The sequence below is a fragment of the Lepidochelys kempii genome, chromosome 2, assembly GCF_965140265.1.
Source record: "Lepidochelys kempii isolate rLepKem1 chromosome 2, rLepKem1.hap2, whole genome shotgun sequence".
Taxonomy (NCBI): Eukaryota; Metazoa; Chordata; order Testudines; family Cheloniidae; genus Lepidochelys; species Lepidochelys kempii.
In genome coordinates, this window is record NC_133257.1 from 9,483,921 (window position 1) to 9,502,548 (window position 18,628).

The 18,628-nt window shown below is 40.8% G+C and overlaps 1 protein-coding gene across 3 annotated transcripts in view; it reads left to right on the forward strand.

Annotated features, from left to right (window-relative positions):
* Positions 1 to 14,965, forward strand: part of SLC45A4 (solute carrier family 45 member 4) — a 114,497-nt gene extending 99,532 nt beyond the window's left edge. For all 3 annotated transcript variants that reach the window (XM_073330014.1, XM_073330013.1, XM_073330015.1), the window contains 5 exons: positions 1,226 to 1,405; positions 4,508 to 5,580; positions 5,668 to 5,767; positions 6,868 to 7,079; positions 8,105 to 14,965. In XM_073330014.1, coding sequence (XP_073186115.1) covers positions 1,226 to 1,405; positions 4,508 to 5,580; positions 5,668 to 5,767; positions 6,868 to 7,079; positions 8,105 to 8,467 — 1,928 coding nt within the window. In that variant the 3' untranslated portion in view covers positions 8,468 to 14,965. The remainder of the gene's footprint in view (positions 1 to 1,225; positions 1,406 to 4,507; positions 5,581 to 5,667; positions 5,768 to 6,867; positions 7,080 to 8,104) is intronic.
* The last annotated feature ends 3,663 nt before the right edge of the window (positions 14,966 to 18,628 follow it).

Genomic DNA, 18,628 nt, shown 5'->3' on the forward strand with positions numbered 1-18,628 from the left:
GTTATCGAGCAGAACCTGTCATCAGCATGAACGCATGCCCTCTGGAATGGGGGTTGAAGCATGAAGGGACATGAATCTTTAGCACACCTGGCATGTAAATATCTTGCAACAGTGCCATGCAAATGCCTGTTCTCACTTTCAGGTGACATTGTGAACAAGAAGCGGGCAGCAGCATCTCCTGCAAATGTAAACAAACTTGTTTGTCTTAGTGATTGGCTGAACAAGAAGTAGCACTGAGTGGACTTGTAGGCTCTAAAGTTTTACATTGTATTATTTTTTAATGCAGTTATTTTTTGTACATAATTCTACATTTGAAAATTCAACTTTCGTGATGGAGATTGCATTACAGTACTTGAAAAATACTATTTCTTTTGTTTTTTACAGTGCAGGTATTTGCAATCAGAAATAAATATAAAGTGAGCACTGTACACTTTGTATTGTGTTGTAATTGAAATCCATATATTTGAAAATGTAGAAAACATCCCAAAATATTTAAATAAATGGTATTCTATTATTCAACAGTGCGATTAATCATGATTAATTTTTTTAATCACTTGACAGCCCTAATTATTACCCTTTTGTCACTATGGGGGGGCTGTCGCAGTATTGCCAAGGGAACAGAGATGCATGTAATAGCATCATGCTCAATATGTTCCATAGGATTCTTTTTAAAACACAGAAGCAGTATTGTTTGAGTGGGCTCTGCACATTCCCACTTTTGGAATGTACCATTAGTGTAGCTTACACCAGCGGGATCATCTAGGAGTGCTCTATATTGAAGGGTGCAATCTACAACACTGAATGGGGAAAACTGAAACTAGTATAACTGCATTTATAACCAGTATTTTGACCAGTTATGTAATTTTGTGGATGCTGACCTCTCTAACCTGGCTGCCTTTCACCAAAAACTGCTTTTGGATTTTGGAGGATAACATGTATGAGAAATGAAAAATAGTAGCTGATACTTTCTGAGGTGCTTAAAACAGATAAACTCTTGAGAAACAAGTGTCATTCTCATAAATGTAAAAACATACCTTCTGTCCCAGACTATGCAAGAAGCTGTGCCAAAGAACTGAAATGGCCATTTTATTGAGTAAAGGAATGTTTCCAGTTAGTGTGTTGGCTGCCTTTCTCTTAAGGAGATTAACCTTGCTTTTGAGTAGTTTGCTCCTTTTGGATAAAATGCTTAAAGATTTCCCCACCCACCCCCCCGTTTTTTTCACAGGTCTGGCCATTGGAGATGTCCCAGACAAGCAGCCCATTGGCATAGTTCTCACAGTGCTTGGAGTGGTGGTATTGGATTTTTGTGCTGATGCAACAGAGGGGCCAATTCGGGCCTATTTACTGGATGTGGTGGACAGCGAAGAACAAGACATGGCACTCAACATCCATGCCTTTTCAGCTGGTATGCAGTTCACTTATATATCTCCTGCTGTTTTTGTATCTACATGAAGTTGACAAGTCATTACTTAGCTGACTTTCATTGAAAGATTAGCTCTCGATGTTCACTGAACTTGCTCCTCGTGTCGGTACTGCCTCATAGTCATCCCAGTCTGGAGGGTCTTGATACTTTATATGAAGAGAACATCTATGTGAATCCTGGCTATCGCAAAATAATACTTGCAAGTGGAGTTAGGATAAAGCATCATATGATTACAGGCAATCCTCGGACTTACGACATAATTGGTTCCTGTAAATTGCATCGTAACTCAGAACCACAATGCGCTCCATTGTGAGACTGAGCATCGTAAAGTCGAAACCAATGATCGTAAGTCGCATCAGGGTGTCAATTCAGAACATAAGTGCCGTTTCATAGAATCATAGAATATCAGGGTTGGAAGGGACCCCAGAAGGTCATCTAGTCCAACCCCCTGCTCAAAGCAGGACCAATTCCCAGTTAAATCATCCCAGCCAGGGCTTTGTCAAGCCTGACCTTAAAAACCTCTAAGGAAGGAGATTCTACCACCTCCCTAGGTAACGCATTCCAGTGTTTCACCACCCTCTTAGTGAAAAAGTTTTTCCTAATATCCAATCGAAACCTCCCCCACTGCAACTTGAGACCATTACTCCTCGTTCTGTCATCTGCTACCATTGAGAACAGTCTAGAGCCATCCTCTTTGGAACCCCCTTTCAGGTAGTTGAAAGCAGCTATCAAATCCCCCCTCATTCTTCTCTTCTGCAGGCTAAACAATCCCAGCTCCCTCAGCCTCTCCTCATAACTCATGTGTTCCAGTCCCCTAATCATTTTTGTTGCCCTTCGCTGGACTCTCTCCAATTTATCCACATCCTTCTTGAAGTGTGGGGCCCAAAACTGGACACAGTATTCCAGATGAGGCCTCACCAATGTCGAATAGAGGGGAACGATCACGTCCCTTGATCTGCTCGCTATGCCCCTACTTATACATCCCAAAATGCCATTGGCCTTCTTGGCAACAAGGGCACACTGCTGACTCATATCCAGCTTCTCGTCCACTGTCACCCCTAGGTCCTTTTCCGCAGAACTGCTGCATTGCCATTCGGTCCCTAGTCTGTAGCTGTGCATTGGGTTCTTCCGTCCTAAGTGCAGGACCCTGCACTTATCCTTATTGAACCTCATCAGATTCCTTTTGGCCCAATCTTCCAATTGGTCTAGGTCCTTCTGTATCCTATCCCTCCCCTCCAGCGTATCTACCACTCCTCCCAGTTTAGTATCATCCGCAAATTTGCTGAGAGTGCAATCCACACCATCCTCCAGATCATTTATGAAGATATTGAATAAAACAGGCCCCAGGACCGACCCTTGGGGCACTCCACTTGATACCGGCTGCCAACTAGACATGGAGCCATTGATCACTACCCGTTGAGCCCGACAATCTAGCCAGCTTTCTACCCACCTTATAGTGCATTCATCCAGCCCATACTTCCTTAACTTGCTGACAAGAATACTATGGGAGACCGTGTCAAAAGCTTTGCTAAAGTCAAGAAACAATACATCCACTGCTTTCCCTTCATCCACAGAACCAGTAATCTCATCATAAAAGGCGATTAGATTAGTCAGGCATGACCTTCCCTTGGTGAATCCATGCTGGCTGTTCCTGATCACTTTCCTCTCATGCAAGTGCTTCAGGATTGATTCTTTGAGGACCTGCTCCATGATTTTTCCAGGGACTGAGGTGAGGCTGACTGGCCTGTAGTTCCCAGGATCCTCCTTCTTCCCTTTTTTAAAGATTGGCACTACATTAGCCTTTTTCCAGTCATCCGGGACTTCCCCGGTTCGCCACGAGTTTTCAAAGATAATGGCCAGTGGCTCTGCAATCACAGCCGCCAATTCCTTCAGCACTCTCGGATGCAACTCGTCCGGCCCCATGGACTTGTGCACGTCCAGCTTTTCTAAATAGTCCCTAACCGCCTCTATCTCCACAGAGGGCTGGCCATCTCTTCCGCATTTTGTGATGCCCAGCGCAGCAGTCTGGGAGCTGACCTTGTTAGTGAAAACAGAGGCAAAAAAAGCATTGAGTACATTAGCTTTTTCCACATCCTCTGTCACTAGGTTGCCTCCCTAGGTTTGTCATAAGTCAAACTTCGTAAAGTTAAGGACAGCCTGTATTTGTATTACCAAAGTACTTAGAGGAGGACCCAGTCAAGATTAGGACCCTGTTGCACTGGGTACTCTGCAAACATGTAATAAGGCATTCTCTTCCCGGAAGTACTTCCAGTCTAAATAGAAAAGACAGACAAAACAATAATAAAGTGGGCCAAGTTTCACCGTTATGGTGGTGTCAGTGACTTATTCCACTAAAATAAATCTGGAGTAATCTGGATGTACACCAGTGTAACCAAAAGGAAAAGTGGGTGTTGTGTATATGTAAAATATATGGTAACATACCAAATGGATATCTGTTTCAGTTTCCTCAAAGACATTAATAGTAAAACTCTGTTTTTTCCATCGTTGTAAGTGAAACCACATCATTAGAAATATGTGGGTTTAGGGCAATATTGAAATTATGTCCTCTGGCCAATTGCATCAGCTTGTTATCACGTGATAACATTGGACTAACGGATCACATATGGTCTCAAAGTTTTATCTAAAGCCGTAGACTTAAAAAATGAATTTTCCATTTTGTGAGAATTTGCCTGACAGCTTTTTATTTCTTGAACCTCTTCCCATTGTCCGACTGAGAGTTGACTCCAGCCTGGAAATATATTTTAAATTAAAGCTGGGAAATCCAGAATTAAAGTGCACCACCACTTAAAATAAGTCATGGCAGTCTCAAAAATTTTGCCTGTAATCAGAGACTCATACTTCCCAGGAAACAAGAAATGTCTTAAACTTGAAAGTGGAAACTTCTACATGTCTCACTTTCTGATTCTGTGTATTTCTGGATCACCTTTGGGTGCTTTAGATGAGATGGTATTTCAAGGGAAACTTAAGTTTGAGATCTGACTGTGGAGGGTCAGACTGAAATGTAACCTCTTTATTTTCATGCAGCAAAATAGTAACTGGTTTTTTTTTTTCCCCCTTCCTTAGGACTTGGAGGAGCCATTGGCTATATGTTAGGAGGGCTGGACTGGATGCAGACCTTCTTCGGTGACCTTTTTAAATCTCAAGAACAAGTACTTTTCTTTTTTGCAGCCATTATTTTCTCTGTCTCTGTTGCTCTTCATCTTTTTAGCATTGAAGAAGAGCAGTATAACCCTCAACAAGACAGAACTGAAGATGAAGCAGATACACTTTCTAGTGTTAAGCTCAGTGGCAGCCTTCCACCTCTGAATCGACTGAATGTAATTAGCGAGGAAGATCCCTATGGGACCTCTGTGTACCCAGAGGAGGTTCAGTCAGAGCAGGACCTCAATATGGATTTCCTTGAGGTGGACATTGTAAGGAGTAAGAGCGATTCTGTTCTGCACATGCCAGATGCTACTCTGGAAATCGAATCAGAGCTGCTTTTTCTACATGACATTGAGCCCTCCATTTTTCAAGACCCTTCATACCCAAATACTCCCCTCAGCACCAGCCAGGAACTTCTGAAGTGCAAATTTAACCGCCTCTCTACTTTCCTCAGGGAAAATGAAAAAGAGGAGATGTTGCTTGATAATCACTTGAATGAAGCCAAAGTCCCAAATGACAATGGCTCCCTACCAAAAGATCTCCTCAATGGACATGCTAGGATTGGCATGAAGCAATCTAGTACTTCAAACTCCATGCGCAGACGAAGGCACATGTTCTATCGTCAGCCATCTTACACCTTCTCCTACTATGGCAAAATAGGTTCTCACCGCTATCGTTTCCGACGGGCCAATGCGATTGTCTTGATCAAGTCCTCCCGCAGCATGAATGACATCTACGACATGCAGAAGAGACAGCGGCAGAGGTACAGACACAGGAATCAGAGTGGCACAACAAATTCTAGTGGAGACACTGAGAGTGAAGAAGGGGAAACAGAAACCACTGTCCGACTTCTGTGGCTGTCTATGCTAAAAATGCCCAATGAGCTCCTGAGGCTTTGCCTTTGTCACCTCTTAACCTGGTTTTCCATCATTGCTGAAGCGGTGTTTTATACGGATTTCATGGGACAGGTCATCTTTAAAGGGGATCCCAAGGTGAGCAAATAGCCTGTGTTGCCAATACAGAACTGCTGGTAATTATTCTGTTTTGATTATACTCTGGTAAATCTTTGTTTCATGCAGGGTCCTTCTAATTCTACTGAACTGCATGCCTACAATGCCGGAGTTCAGATGGGCTGCAGGGGCTTGGTCATTTATGCTGCGACTGCTGCTGTTTGCTCAGGTAAGAGACTCTATGTAGACAAGCAATGAAATATTTCTCACTAATCATGTGAGGCGGGATGCTGCTGGGACAGTACGTTAAATATTTTTTTCTAAGTAAAAATATAATTTTGTCTAGACTCCAGAATGCACCTTCCAATCAATTCTTGCAAGGTTAAGGGAGGGGCATGAGAACTTGAAAATGCATTTTACATGTTATAATGTGAGTCTTAAGCCTGGCTCCTCAAGTGTCTGTATGGTAAAGTACCTCAAATACAGAAATATGAACAGCTCTTTTCTAATAGTTTGAAACCTAAAACCACTTCTGAGGACACTTGTGTCTTTTAGCCAGCCAGCCATCAGAAAACTAAAACTATGACTATCAAAAATATTAATCTTATGTAAAACATTTATAAAGACTGTTCTTTAAATATACCATTTTAAGACATGAATCTGTGTTAAGTCTCTGACAGATAAGCACCCTATAAACTTTAGAGCTACCATTTGCACTTGAAATATACTGTAATATAGAACTTTAGATATACTTTAATTCTGCCTTTTGCAGTCCACACATGTGAATTACAATTTAATATCCTTGGGACCATCTCATTATTCAGGCATGTCCAGCCAGATGTCTCATTCCAAAATACAAAAGGAAGTTTGGCTCTAGGCCTGAATTATTTAATTATCAAAAGTGTGTAATTTAGTAAATATCTCTGAGTTAGGAACTGAATCTATCCTGTGCTTAAAAAAGCTGGACACTTTTTTTTTCCTTTAACAGAAAATGTTAGTTAATACCATTGATCACATATAGTGGTATCATGGTCCATTGAATTGGAATCCTGCAACACCTGAATTCTAGTCTCAGTTCTGCCACAGGCTTGAATTGTGGCCTTGGGCAAGTCACTTAACCTGTGTCTGTTCCCCCTTCTTTGAAATGGGTATAACATGTTCCTACCTCCTAGGTAGGTGGTGAAGATTAATCAGTACATGTTCAGAGTGTTGTACAAAAAAAGTATGTAGCACTTAAATGTTATGTCAGACTGAAGGACTGAGTATTGTAAAACGTAATTCAGTAGCCTGATGATGTGTATTTGATTTTTGGTTTTTAATTCTCTGCAGCTTTACTACAAAAATACTTGGACAACTATGACCTTAGCATAAAGGTGATCTACATTCTGGGCACGCTGGGTTTTGCTATTGGAACTGCAGTGATGGCTATGTTCCCCAATGTGTACGTGGCTATGATAATGATCAGCACTATGGGAATAGTCTCTATGAGCATATCCTACTGTCCTTATGCGCTTTTAGGACAATACCATGATATTAAACAGGTATGTGAAATATTTAATCACAGCAGTTCCAAATAGATTTGCCACATCCACTTGCTTGGGATATATGCTTTGTTGGGGCATCCCCCAGTGAAAAGATTATGATAGCGAACAGTAATGACTGCTACTTAATCAGGCCACAGTTAACATAAATTCTGCTCAGTGGGAACATACTAGCTTGATGCCAAGTTGATAAGTGATGGTGTAAAAGGGGTTAAATGCATATGAAATGCACATGCAGACCTTTTAATTAAAAAGGAGTGGTCAAATAATGATTAAAAGGAAAAAGTGACACTATAAATGCAATCATTGCACTCATATTCATTACTATATCTTAAATCTTGGCGAAGCTTTTTGTTCAAAGAACCTGTCTCCTTAATTGGGAGAGTAGGCTGGCTACAGAGCTGTCCCATTTAAGCACCATCTGCTGTATTATAAACATGTTAGAGGCTCTGATAATAGTCTGGAGATACAACCACAGGTATCTTAAGTGCAAAGATTCTGCTGGAAATCAGTCAGGACAACAGAAGTGCAGTCAACTTCACTTTAATATTCTTAGCACTGCTGTGTTTGGGTTCCAACCTGTAAACATACTTCTTGGACACATCTGTTTTCATTTACGTTGTTTAAAATCGTCGAAGTTTCTACTGGTCAAGTCATTTAAAAAAATGACCTTTATAAAAACTTAATTTGGAGCCAACTGAGATGGCAAAGGCCCTTAAACTGGAGTGATCAGTGGCCTGTCTGGTGCAAAATGAGCAGGAATTATCACTCCAGAATAAGGGATTCCAGCTATCTGATGGACCTTAATAGGAGCTGTGTGGATAGTAGTATTTTTATTGCCTCCTTGTACCATTTAATCTTCAAGCAGAAGTGAAAGTGTTGCCTGTTTAACTATTCAGCGTTTTCCCCCCTCTCTGTCTCGGGTAGAGAGATGGTGTGTCCAGGAGAGGATGTGGTTCAGGAAGTCTGGGAAGATTGCTTATGCTTAGATGCCTGACTTCTAATGTACATTCCTTGTCTTTCAGTATATTCACCACAGCCCTGGAAACTCAAAGCGAGGATTTGGCATAGACTGTGCTATCCTGTCATGCCAGGTTTACATCTCCCAGATCCTGGTGGCCTCAGCACTTGGTGGAGTGGTGGATGTAGTAGGCACAGTCCAGGTTATTCCAGTGGTGGCATCAGTAGGATCCTTCCTGGGCTTTTTGACAGCTACATTCTTGGTGATTTATCCTGATGTTACGGAGGACCCAAAGGAAGAACAGAAAGGACTGAGCCCTCCAGAGACCACCGAAAGCAATGGTGTGGTTGCAGAGAAACCAACTGCTATAAAGCTCTCGCGTAAAGGGGCAGCCTCGTCAGAATTGGAAAGCGAGTCAATAGTTTGAACTGGTCATTGTTATTTATACACATTCCAAGCAGTTCAGGTGCATGAATGCAGGTGCATGAATGAGGACGTTCTTAAGGAAAAAATTCTGACTCTCTTCAGTAGTTACTTTTTGCTTAAACTGCAGCAAAAAATGGCTCTTTCCTGCAAAAACGTAGATGAAATTTTGTAGTCCTAGGATAGGTTTGAACAGATAGCTATTACGCTGATTGCTTTCTCTACAATTTAGAAATTGTCACTTCTGAACAGTTTTTAAATTAAGAACACACTTAGATTTCAAATATATAAATCTGCAGGTACATTGTTCGTTCTTGCATGTTTTTTAAAATGTCATGACAGAGTCACAGTGTATACAATTAGCAGTTTAGAAAAATGAAGGTTGCTTGCAATTTTTAGACTGTAATTGAAAACAAAAGCTATTTTGAACATAGGCTTCGCTAATTTTTTTGTCTGAACATTTCAGATCTTGCTAATGTAATAGGTGAATCAGATGTGTAGACGCCTTTCTCTTTTTTTTTTTTTTTTCTGTAGACACAATATTTGGTTTGACAGCTACAATTTTTTAACATTTGTTTGGATTTCATCCTATTTTAGTGGGTGCAATTACTACCAAGTATTTTTCTTTGCAATTACTTACGTTTTAAAAAAGCAATTACTACAGTTTAAGAGAACTGCTGTCAATTCTTTTATTCGAACTGTTCAACAAATCTGTTCCCAAGTACTGCTGCTTGTCAGAAATTGATGGTATTGCGTGTATGGTTTAGCTGCTGATGGAAGTAACAGCAGCTGGGAAGGTGATCAGCACTTGCAGCAAGCATTTGCAGTGAGTGCAGAATTTAATGAGTGGCATTGGAACATGCTGTGACAATTTTAGCAGGGAGTTTTGTGTGTTGAACTTACTAGGGTTGATTTTTCTTTCGGCATTTAAAATTGATCATCTCATTTTGATGAAACTGCCATGGAGAAGGGAATTTCATTCAGTTGGCTTCATGGAATTGATGTGAGGATCCTCTTTAGAGAGGAAGGAGGTTGTTGATTGCACTTCTATGATCCTTCTATGATCTGGCTGGGAATCACAATAGTATAGTCAGTGTCAGTACAACAAGGTAAACCGAAGGCCTACCTCTGTAACTTTATGCCATAGTCTGGTTATATAAAAATCTGTGTCATAAAGAGCTTTGGTCCTTAAAATCCAATCCAGGAGCATGTAATGCTGTTCCTGTCCCTACACAGGAATTGTATACTGGAGCTCTTTTGAGCTTCTGTCCTGATTCCTTCAGTCTGACCTCTTTACCCTCCTGCATAATACTGGATTCAGGACATAGCTGCAGTGCAAAGAAACTTCCTGTGAAGAGCGATAGGAAAGATCACTATTTTTAACTTAAATGCTTAACTGAATTTTTAGCAATGCCCAAAACCATGGGTAGCTGTAACTCGGACGCAACAGCCTTTTAAAATGTCTTTATAAACAAAACCAACAAACTTCCGGTCCTTTCCTTATAAGAAGTGTTCCTAACTCTATTTACTCATTTCCAGGTGGAACAGAAGAGACCTCAGCAAGTTCACAGGTTTAGTCAAGCAAATCCAGACCACTGTTGTAATATTTCTGCTGCCTCAAACTCATTAAATAGTCGCAGTACTTTAGAATGTGCGACTGAATCATGCTGCAGTATAGTCACTCGAAAGCAAAGTTATATATATATATATATTTCAAAATGAAAAGCCGTTTTAATTACTTGAATTGTAAGTGTATTTAAGAGACAATATATATTCTGGTGGAGTTGAGGCTAACTGGCCGTCTTGCCAATGTCATTGATAAATTATGGCATTTATGCCATTGATGGCATCATATGTTTTCTTCTTAACTGAAGGATTTTAGGCAGTACTCATGTCTCCCTCTGACAGGCATGAATATACTGTTTTTACATTTGAGTGCTATGAAATTCTATCAAGTATACAGAATTGCACAGGACTCTTGTTTGAAGTGTGTTAAGGAAAAGAAATCTGGTTTTTTGTGTTTTTGTTTTTTTTTCTCTGTGAATATTTTTATTAGAACACTTCTGAATTTTGTGTTCAGATAGGAGAATAATACTACTGAAGCATTTAAGACCTTATTGAAGAAATCAGTTGCTAGAAATATTTCTCACTGAACTCTTAGAGTGAGTTTTATCATCTCTGTGTATATCGTCTAGTAGGCTTCACATATAACCGAAATGCAGTGCTGTTTCACCATAAAACTGGCATTCCTGTGAAATACAAACCTAATTATACAGTTTTAAAGTCTGGCATCAATATTTTATTTTAAAATACTCTAAGGATTCTGCTTCTTTGTTAAACGGACACACTCAGTAGTTCTTAGTAAGTGACACATAAAACAAGTTTTAAAGTTCCCATTGCGTGTGAGATTTGTCTATCAATTTAATCTTTCATACCAATCTGGTCCTTTTCCCTTTTGACAAATGTTTCACTGGATGTTGTTTAAATTAGCATTACCCAGCATAGCACTTTCTTGAGCCAAAATGTGCACTGGCATCATCAGCTGGTGACAATTTAGCTTTGGAAAGAGCAGTTGGCTGCCTCTTGCTACATAGCGAACAGAGGGATCATAAAACTTTGCTTTTTGGAATTGGGCACACTTACTTCAGCCCCCCCCCACACACACACACGCACAGACCTCTAAAAGAGGGAGGTGAAAGTTTGGTTTTGGGGTGGAGCTCTGTTTCAGATCCAGAGGATTTCAATCAGGTCAGATGGAATTTTGTGCTGGCCAGCCTTTACCAAGCCTCTTTCCTAAGAATTGGAGACTAGAGTGTGCATAGTTTGGGCTGGGAAAGCATTGTTTAGATTATCACATTAAAATGTAAACTCGCTATGCTGCTTTGTAGCATGACGTTTTACTGCGCTGCAGCAAAGTAAAGATCCCAGGGAAACCATCATTCAGTGTAAACACGTTTGTGTCCCGCTGGCAATACTTCGTGTTTGGGTAGCCCTGCCTAGGCCTTTAAAGACTTGCAACCATAGTAGCTAGTTCCATTGCCTAGCCAGGTTATGGAGCCTGACGAAATTAAAGATGCTTTTCAGCTTTGAACGTGGACAGCTTGCTGCTTAGTGATGACTATCGGCGGTTTTTAATTCTAGAGCTCTTCGATTTTGAGAGATTCCCTTTGTAACCCAGGCTTTTCCGTGGGGTAGGTAGCGTATCCCTTATCTTCAGCTGCAAAGAGATTGTTACTTTAAGGTTGCATTAGTCAAACCCATCAAAGTGTAATCACCTTATTTCTTATTGTGGAATTGAAGGGAGGAAAAAGCTGAGGGAGTTGTTTAACTTCTTGGTGACTCTAAATAGTGTTTAGGTTTGCCACTGTTACTACTAAGTCCACTTCACGTTGTGTATGGTATCAAATAAGATACATACTGTAGCAGGTTTAAGTTTTGGTAAGGTTTAAGTTTTGTTTAATTCTTCCTGTATTTCTCTTTACCATATAATATGTTACATCCACTGATTAAAAATCTGTTTCTTGATAACACTTAACAGCTTTAGGTTCATGTTCTTAAAAGGTTAAATTAGTTAAAAGTATCTCTTTGCATGAGATATCCAGTTGGTAGGCATCAAGTCTAGCATTATGCTGTGTAAAGTCAGAGAGGCTTAAACATAACCATTTTTGGAAATTATAAAATTGAATTGGCTGCATTGATTTATCATAGTCTAATCGTATTTGAACCAAGCAGCTCAGTAAGGATTTCAAAAAATAGAAGCAATAATTTCTTAGGAATGTTTTCTTACAATTACTCAAATTATTTGCATGGAGATTTATTACCTAAATAACCTTTAAATAATTTTAAGCTGATTTATCTCTGATCCACTCTGTCAACAGTCAGTTCAGGACAACTGTTGGCAAGGAAAAACATATGTCTTTCACAACAAGGTGCAAAGAAGCATTTGGAGGAGAAACAACAAATCCAGTGCAAATTACAACTCTCTGAATCTTGTGTCCTTTTTCGGCCTGTCATAGATGGGCCTTTGTATAAAATATGGAGCATTCCCCACCTCAGAAGTCTGACCAGCAGGGACACTCTGAACGTAGACTCCTGCTCCTGGGAATCAGAATTTCCCCATCACTAGCCACACGTTTATGAGAGACTTTCACTATGGAAATTCTGGCTGACAGATTCAGTTGTGAAACATGCCAAATGTTCCCGAGAAAGCTAATTTTTTTTTTTTAAAGGGGCATGGATACTATAGCAGGGGAGTCTCACTCTCGTAGGAATTCCTCTTGTCCCAGAGCAGTTCAATAACTACATGTCAGAGGTGGCTGTATGGGGAAGTACATTGTTGAAGGCAAATAGTCTCGCTAGAATCCACATACCTACTCGTGGGTTTCAGTGATCTAGGACTTGCTCCAAAGCCCAGGGAAGTCAATGCAAGGACTTTCATTCACTCCAGTGGGCCTTGGATCAGGCCCTTAATACCCATTAACAGCTCTCTGGATTAAGACTAAATTTACAAACGGCAGGAGGAGGAGGAGGAAGTTTAAATAGTTTTGCTGCAGACAACAGAAGCACAACTGGCAGGCTCCCTCCTTGAAACCTATTTTGATAGTCCAGATTATTTTTGTTCAACATTTCCATATTTTTCCTCACTGCAATTTAATGTGATTTGGTTGCGTGACATCCTGTGGTTCAGTACCTAGTTTTACCTCTAGTTTATATATAGAATTTAAAACGTTCAGTGACTAAACTAGAGATAAAACTAGGAACTGAACTATATAGTTTGGGTCAAAATATCCTTGGTGATTGTACGCTCTTCCTGAATTGTACTAAGTAATGTTGTGTTTTCACTTGAGTTCTTCCCGTTTCCCCCACTTCTTAGTCTGCTGCAAGATGAACTAAGCTATAAAATATATATCCTGTTTAAAGAACACTTGCATGAAACTCCAAGCACCTGAAGTATCTGTTGTGGAAGAGCGATTGTTTTTATTTGCAGCTGTCCTTTCCTTGTTTTCTGTTGATAGGCCAAATAAATGTAATGCACGCCAGATGTTGCACATGAATGGTATTGATGACTGTGTAAGAAATACCAAATTTTATTTTTCCTTAAGGTGATTTTTATGGCTACAGATAGTCCTTGAGCTTAAGCCACCACACTGCAAATTTGTAAATTTGCATTGAAAAGGGTCATTCTCAAAGGATAAGCTACCTAAAATTTCCTATTTCTCATGTTGCATCCAGAATAAGCATATTGCAAATGCATCTTCTGCTTACTCAAATGTTGAACTGTTTTTATTTTAAGGGATTTTTCACTTCAGCAAGGGGAAATTGTATCAGGACTTTCACGATTTCACTCATGAATGACTTCAGCCAGTCAGGGCAGAAAGGTACCACCATTAAGATGCTTGGTTTTGCCCTGATTAAATTGAAGATAATTTCCTGTAAGAGTGATTTGAATTTCTAGACCTGAACAACCTTCACATTTGTCTTGCTTTTAACCTTGCCTTTCCAGTCTGCAAACTGTTGCTATGGCCCTCTGGGGGACAAATAGCTTTGTCTGATGCAGAGGGGACTGAAAACCTGTTGCATCATACAGCATCCTGATTAACCCGATGGCAATAGGAGCTGTCACTTCTGATGCCAGCAGTAAACAGATGACTTGCAGTGCTGTAGCTGCTGTCAGTGTAACACAATTGCTAACAAATCTTTTCCCCAACAAATATTTTACCCGAATATAAACGTACCAGGTCTCCAGTGCAAACTTCCGTGAGAGAGAACCCACCGCACGAGTTCACGTTCCATGAACTCTGGCTCCTTTTATTCAAATTTTAAAATCACATTTAAAGATCTAGGAATGTGCCCCTAAAACACTATTATTAGTATTATTGATTTAATACCCACTAGTGCCAGATTATTTCCAAGTTGTATTTAGTCGAACAAACCCCAGATGGAATTAACTCTGAACAAATCGGTGGTTCCTAATTTTTCTTTCTGATGTAACATAGACACTAAACCATTTTGGTAGCCAAATGACCAGCTTATTTAAAATGCCTCCTATGAATAGAAAGCTGCATCTAGGCTTCTCCTAATGAAAAAAAATTTGGTTCCATTGTGGACTGGCCATATGACAACTATTTTTTTATCAACTTATTAAGTTGGGGCACTATAATAGCTCTTGCTGAGTTTAGCAATGTTTATAAGCGTGTGTTAAACACATAATAAGTTTTATGAGGAAAAAGGGATAAAGAAAAGCAATGTCACAGATGAATGTGTTTGAGTAGACAGCATGATTTTTTTATTTCTACACTGTTAAGCTTATTTTCTGTTTTTAAGGTCAAACTTTATTGCATGAGAAACTTTTACTGTGTTCTGCACTTTGTTCTCTTTTGTATAATCTTGATTTTTTCATTTATGCATAGAAAAAAATGGGTTTAGAAATACTCTACTCCACATTGCATTGTGTTCCAGTCTGTTGTTCTACAGTTCAAACTTAATAAACATTTAAATAAGAGTTTGTATGTGTTCCTGTGTGTGATGTCTGAATCCTAAGTACAAGGGCTAGTACTGTCCTTGAAAACGCACGTATGGTGCATATCTTAGCCAAGTGTTCTGGTGAGTCTGCGAGCGTGACTTGGTTTCAAGACTGAGCCAAGTACTCTTGCCCTCTAATATTAACTTTCTGTGCAGTCTCTGGCAAGTCATTTAACCACTCTCTCTTCTTCACATTCCTCAGCTGTCAAATGAAAATAATAATCCTCAACCTTTCATAGATTCATAGATATTTAGGTCAGAAGGGACCATTATGATCATCTAGTCTGACCTCCTGCACAATGCAGGCCACAGAATTTCACCCACCCACTCCTGTGAAAAACCTCTCACCTATGTCTGCGCTATTGAAGTCCTCAAATCGTGGTTTAAAGACTTCAAGGAGCAGAGAATCCTCCAGCAAGTGACCCGTGCCCCATGCTACAGAGGAAGGTGAAAAACCTCCAGGGCCTCTTCCAATCTGCCCTGGAGGAAAATTCAAGGTTTGAGAGTCTTAATTAAATGTTTATACAACACAATGTAAATGCAAAGTGTTACAGTTCGGGCCTCGACAGTGGTCCAAACATGTTACACCCTTCACATATTTGACTAACACTTGTGACATTGTCATGACACAGTTAGAAATATTAGAACATACCATCTGTCAAACACCAAAACCAGCCTGGAATGTAGTAAACCTACATAAGCACAGAGCGGCTTGGGTTTTCTCCTTTGGATTGAACTATTCCTGTGTGTAATGAGAAGCTGTCACTTACTGCGTTATCAAAAATGTACGTCTGTAGCTAGCTAGACCATTAAAAGGCACTTGAGATTGTTTATCTTTTTCAATAGCAGGTCTATAAAATAATAAAACCCACGTCTGACATGAGCAGTACTGGGCTTGGGTTGTACTATTATATCTTTCAGAGTAACAGCCGTGTTAGTCTCTAAGGTGCCACAAGTCCTCCTTTTCTTTTTGCGAATACAGACTAACACATTTATTTGAGCATGAGCTTTCGTGAGCTACAGCTCACTTCATCGGATGCATACTGTGGAAACTGCAGAAGACATTATATACACAGAGACCATGAAACAATACCTCCTTCCACCCCACTCTCCTGCTGGTAATAGCTTATCTAAAGTGATCATCAAGTTGGGCCATTTCCAGCACAAATCCAGGTTTTCTCACCCTCCCCCCCCCCCCCACACAAACTCACTCTCCTGCTGGTAATAGCCCATCCAAAGTGACAACTCTCTACACAATGTGCATGATAATCAAGGTGGGCCATTTCCAGCACAAATCCAGGTTTTCTCACCCCCCCCCACCCCCATACACACACAAACTCACTATTCTGCTGGTAATAGCTCATCCAAAGTGACCACTCTCCCTACAATGTGCATGATAATCAAGGTGGGCCATGTCCAGCACAAATCCAGGCTTTCTCCCCCCCTCCCCCTCCCCGAAACACACACACACAAACTCACTCTCCTGCTGGCAATAGCTCATCCAAACTGACTACTCTCCAAGTTTAAATCCAAGTTTAACCAGAACATCTGGGGGGGGGGGGGTAGGAAAAAACAAGGGGAAATAGGCTACCTTGCATAATGACTTAGCCACTCCCAGTCTCTATTTAAGCCTAAATTAATAGTATCCAATTTGCAAATGAATTCCAATTCAGCAGTTTCTCGCTGGAGTCTGGATTTGAAGTTTTTTTGTTTTAAGATAGCGACTTTCATGTCTGTAATCGCGTGACCAGAGATTGAAGTGTTCTCCGACTGGTTTATGAATGTTATAATTCTTGACATCTGATTTGTGTCCATTTATTCTTTTACATAGAGACTGTCCAGTTTGACCAATGTAAATGGCAGAGGGGCATTGCTGGCACATGATGGCATATATCACAGTGGTGGATGTGCAGGTGAATGAGCCTCTGATAGTCTGGCTGATGTTATTAGGCCCTGTGATGGTGTCCCCTGAATAGATATGTGGGCACAGTTGGCAACGGGCTTTGTTGCAAGGATAAGTTCCTGGGTTAGTGGTTCTGTTGTGTGGTATGTGGTTGTTGGTGAGTATTTGCTTCAGGTTGCGGGGCTGTCTGTAGGCAAGGACTGGCCTGTCTCCCAAGATTTGTGAGAGTGCTGGGTCATCCTTTAGGATAGGTTGTAGATCCTTAATAATGCGTTGGAGGGGTTTTAGTTGGGGGCTGAAGGTGACGGCTAGTGGCGTTCTGTTATTTTCTTTGTTAGGCCTGTCCTGTAGTAGGTGACTTCTGGGAACTCTTCTGGCTTTGCATACCAGACTTTGTAGTCTGAGCCTTGTAGATTCTGCCTGACTGCAAACCCCCATTTAGTCTCTGCACTGGCTGAGGTACCTTATGTTGGAGAGATTGCTATTGGTGACTTTGATTCCTAGGACTTCTACAGACTTCATGTTCTGGAAACTGGTTTGCTCAGGTGAGGAGGCAGTGGTTCTGCATCCATAGTTTGTTACCTAAGATGGCACAGAGTGATCTAGGCAATATCACTAGGCAATAACTTTACCCATATTTCTGACCTACTTAGGATCCATGTTGCTGGGAGGCACGTTTGAATCCACAGTCTATCTGTCTTTTTATCTGGAGGAAACAAAGCCCAGCTTGGCTTTGAAACCAGTGTTTGTCTGCCTTTGTACAAAGAAATGAGTTCAAATTGACCATCAGTTTCGGTTTTATTGCTAAACTGGCAGGACTGAGGAAGTCTTGAAGGCTTCTGCAGACACATCAGTAATCAGACTAGCCCTACCAGCTGACATTTGCAAATTTGCAACATGAAGCTCTCTCAGTACGGTCTCACTTGTAACCTCCGACGCTATCTGTCTGTTCGAAGGTTTTTATGCTGAACCCTTTCTCATGGGGACAACTCACAACCGGTATAAGCAGGTGCAATTTCATGGAAGTCAATGGAGTTGCACTTGTTACGCCAGCTCAGCGTTTAGCTCACTTTGTCTAGTGGGGACTGGATGCATTTTGGTCTTATCCCGATCTACCCACATAGCCTGTGTTTCCTAGCGTTGGGTTTAAAATAAGCTTTGTCTACGCTTTAAATGGTAGAGTGGCACCGTTGTAGCAATGCAGTGCTTGATTATAGATGCTCACTACAGTGACGGGAGGGGTTCGTTCATCTCTGTACCTATTCCAGCTCCCTGAGAGGCTATATGTAGGTCAATGGAAGAATTCTTCCATGAACATAGTGCTGTCAACCCCCGCCCCTCCCCCATCATTCAGGAATGAAGAGAAGTGCGCAATGTCCTGTTGGCATTCACAGGACCTTTCATGGTCTGCCCTGAGCAATTGCATGACGCAGGAGTTGAGTGAAGCAACCCGTCCCAGTCGCATAGGATTTTCATCATCCATGCCAAACCAGAGCCTGACTTAATGTTAAAAGGGTGACGAGATCTGAGAGCAGCCAAGCTATAAAACTGAAGTGCTAGGGGATAAGGAGTGTGAAAGAAAAGGAAAACCTAGCACAGAAGAAGTCTTAAGCCTCCGGCAATTGGTCTGCTCTGTGATGCCTGTGAATGTACCCGTTAAGAGTATAGTCTACAGATGGTAGCCTTCCTCTCTGATATGGCAGAGTGCTCAGGCAGCTTGCTTAAAGAAAAGACACTCAA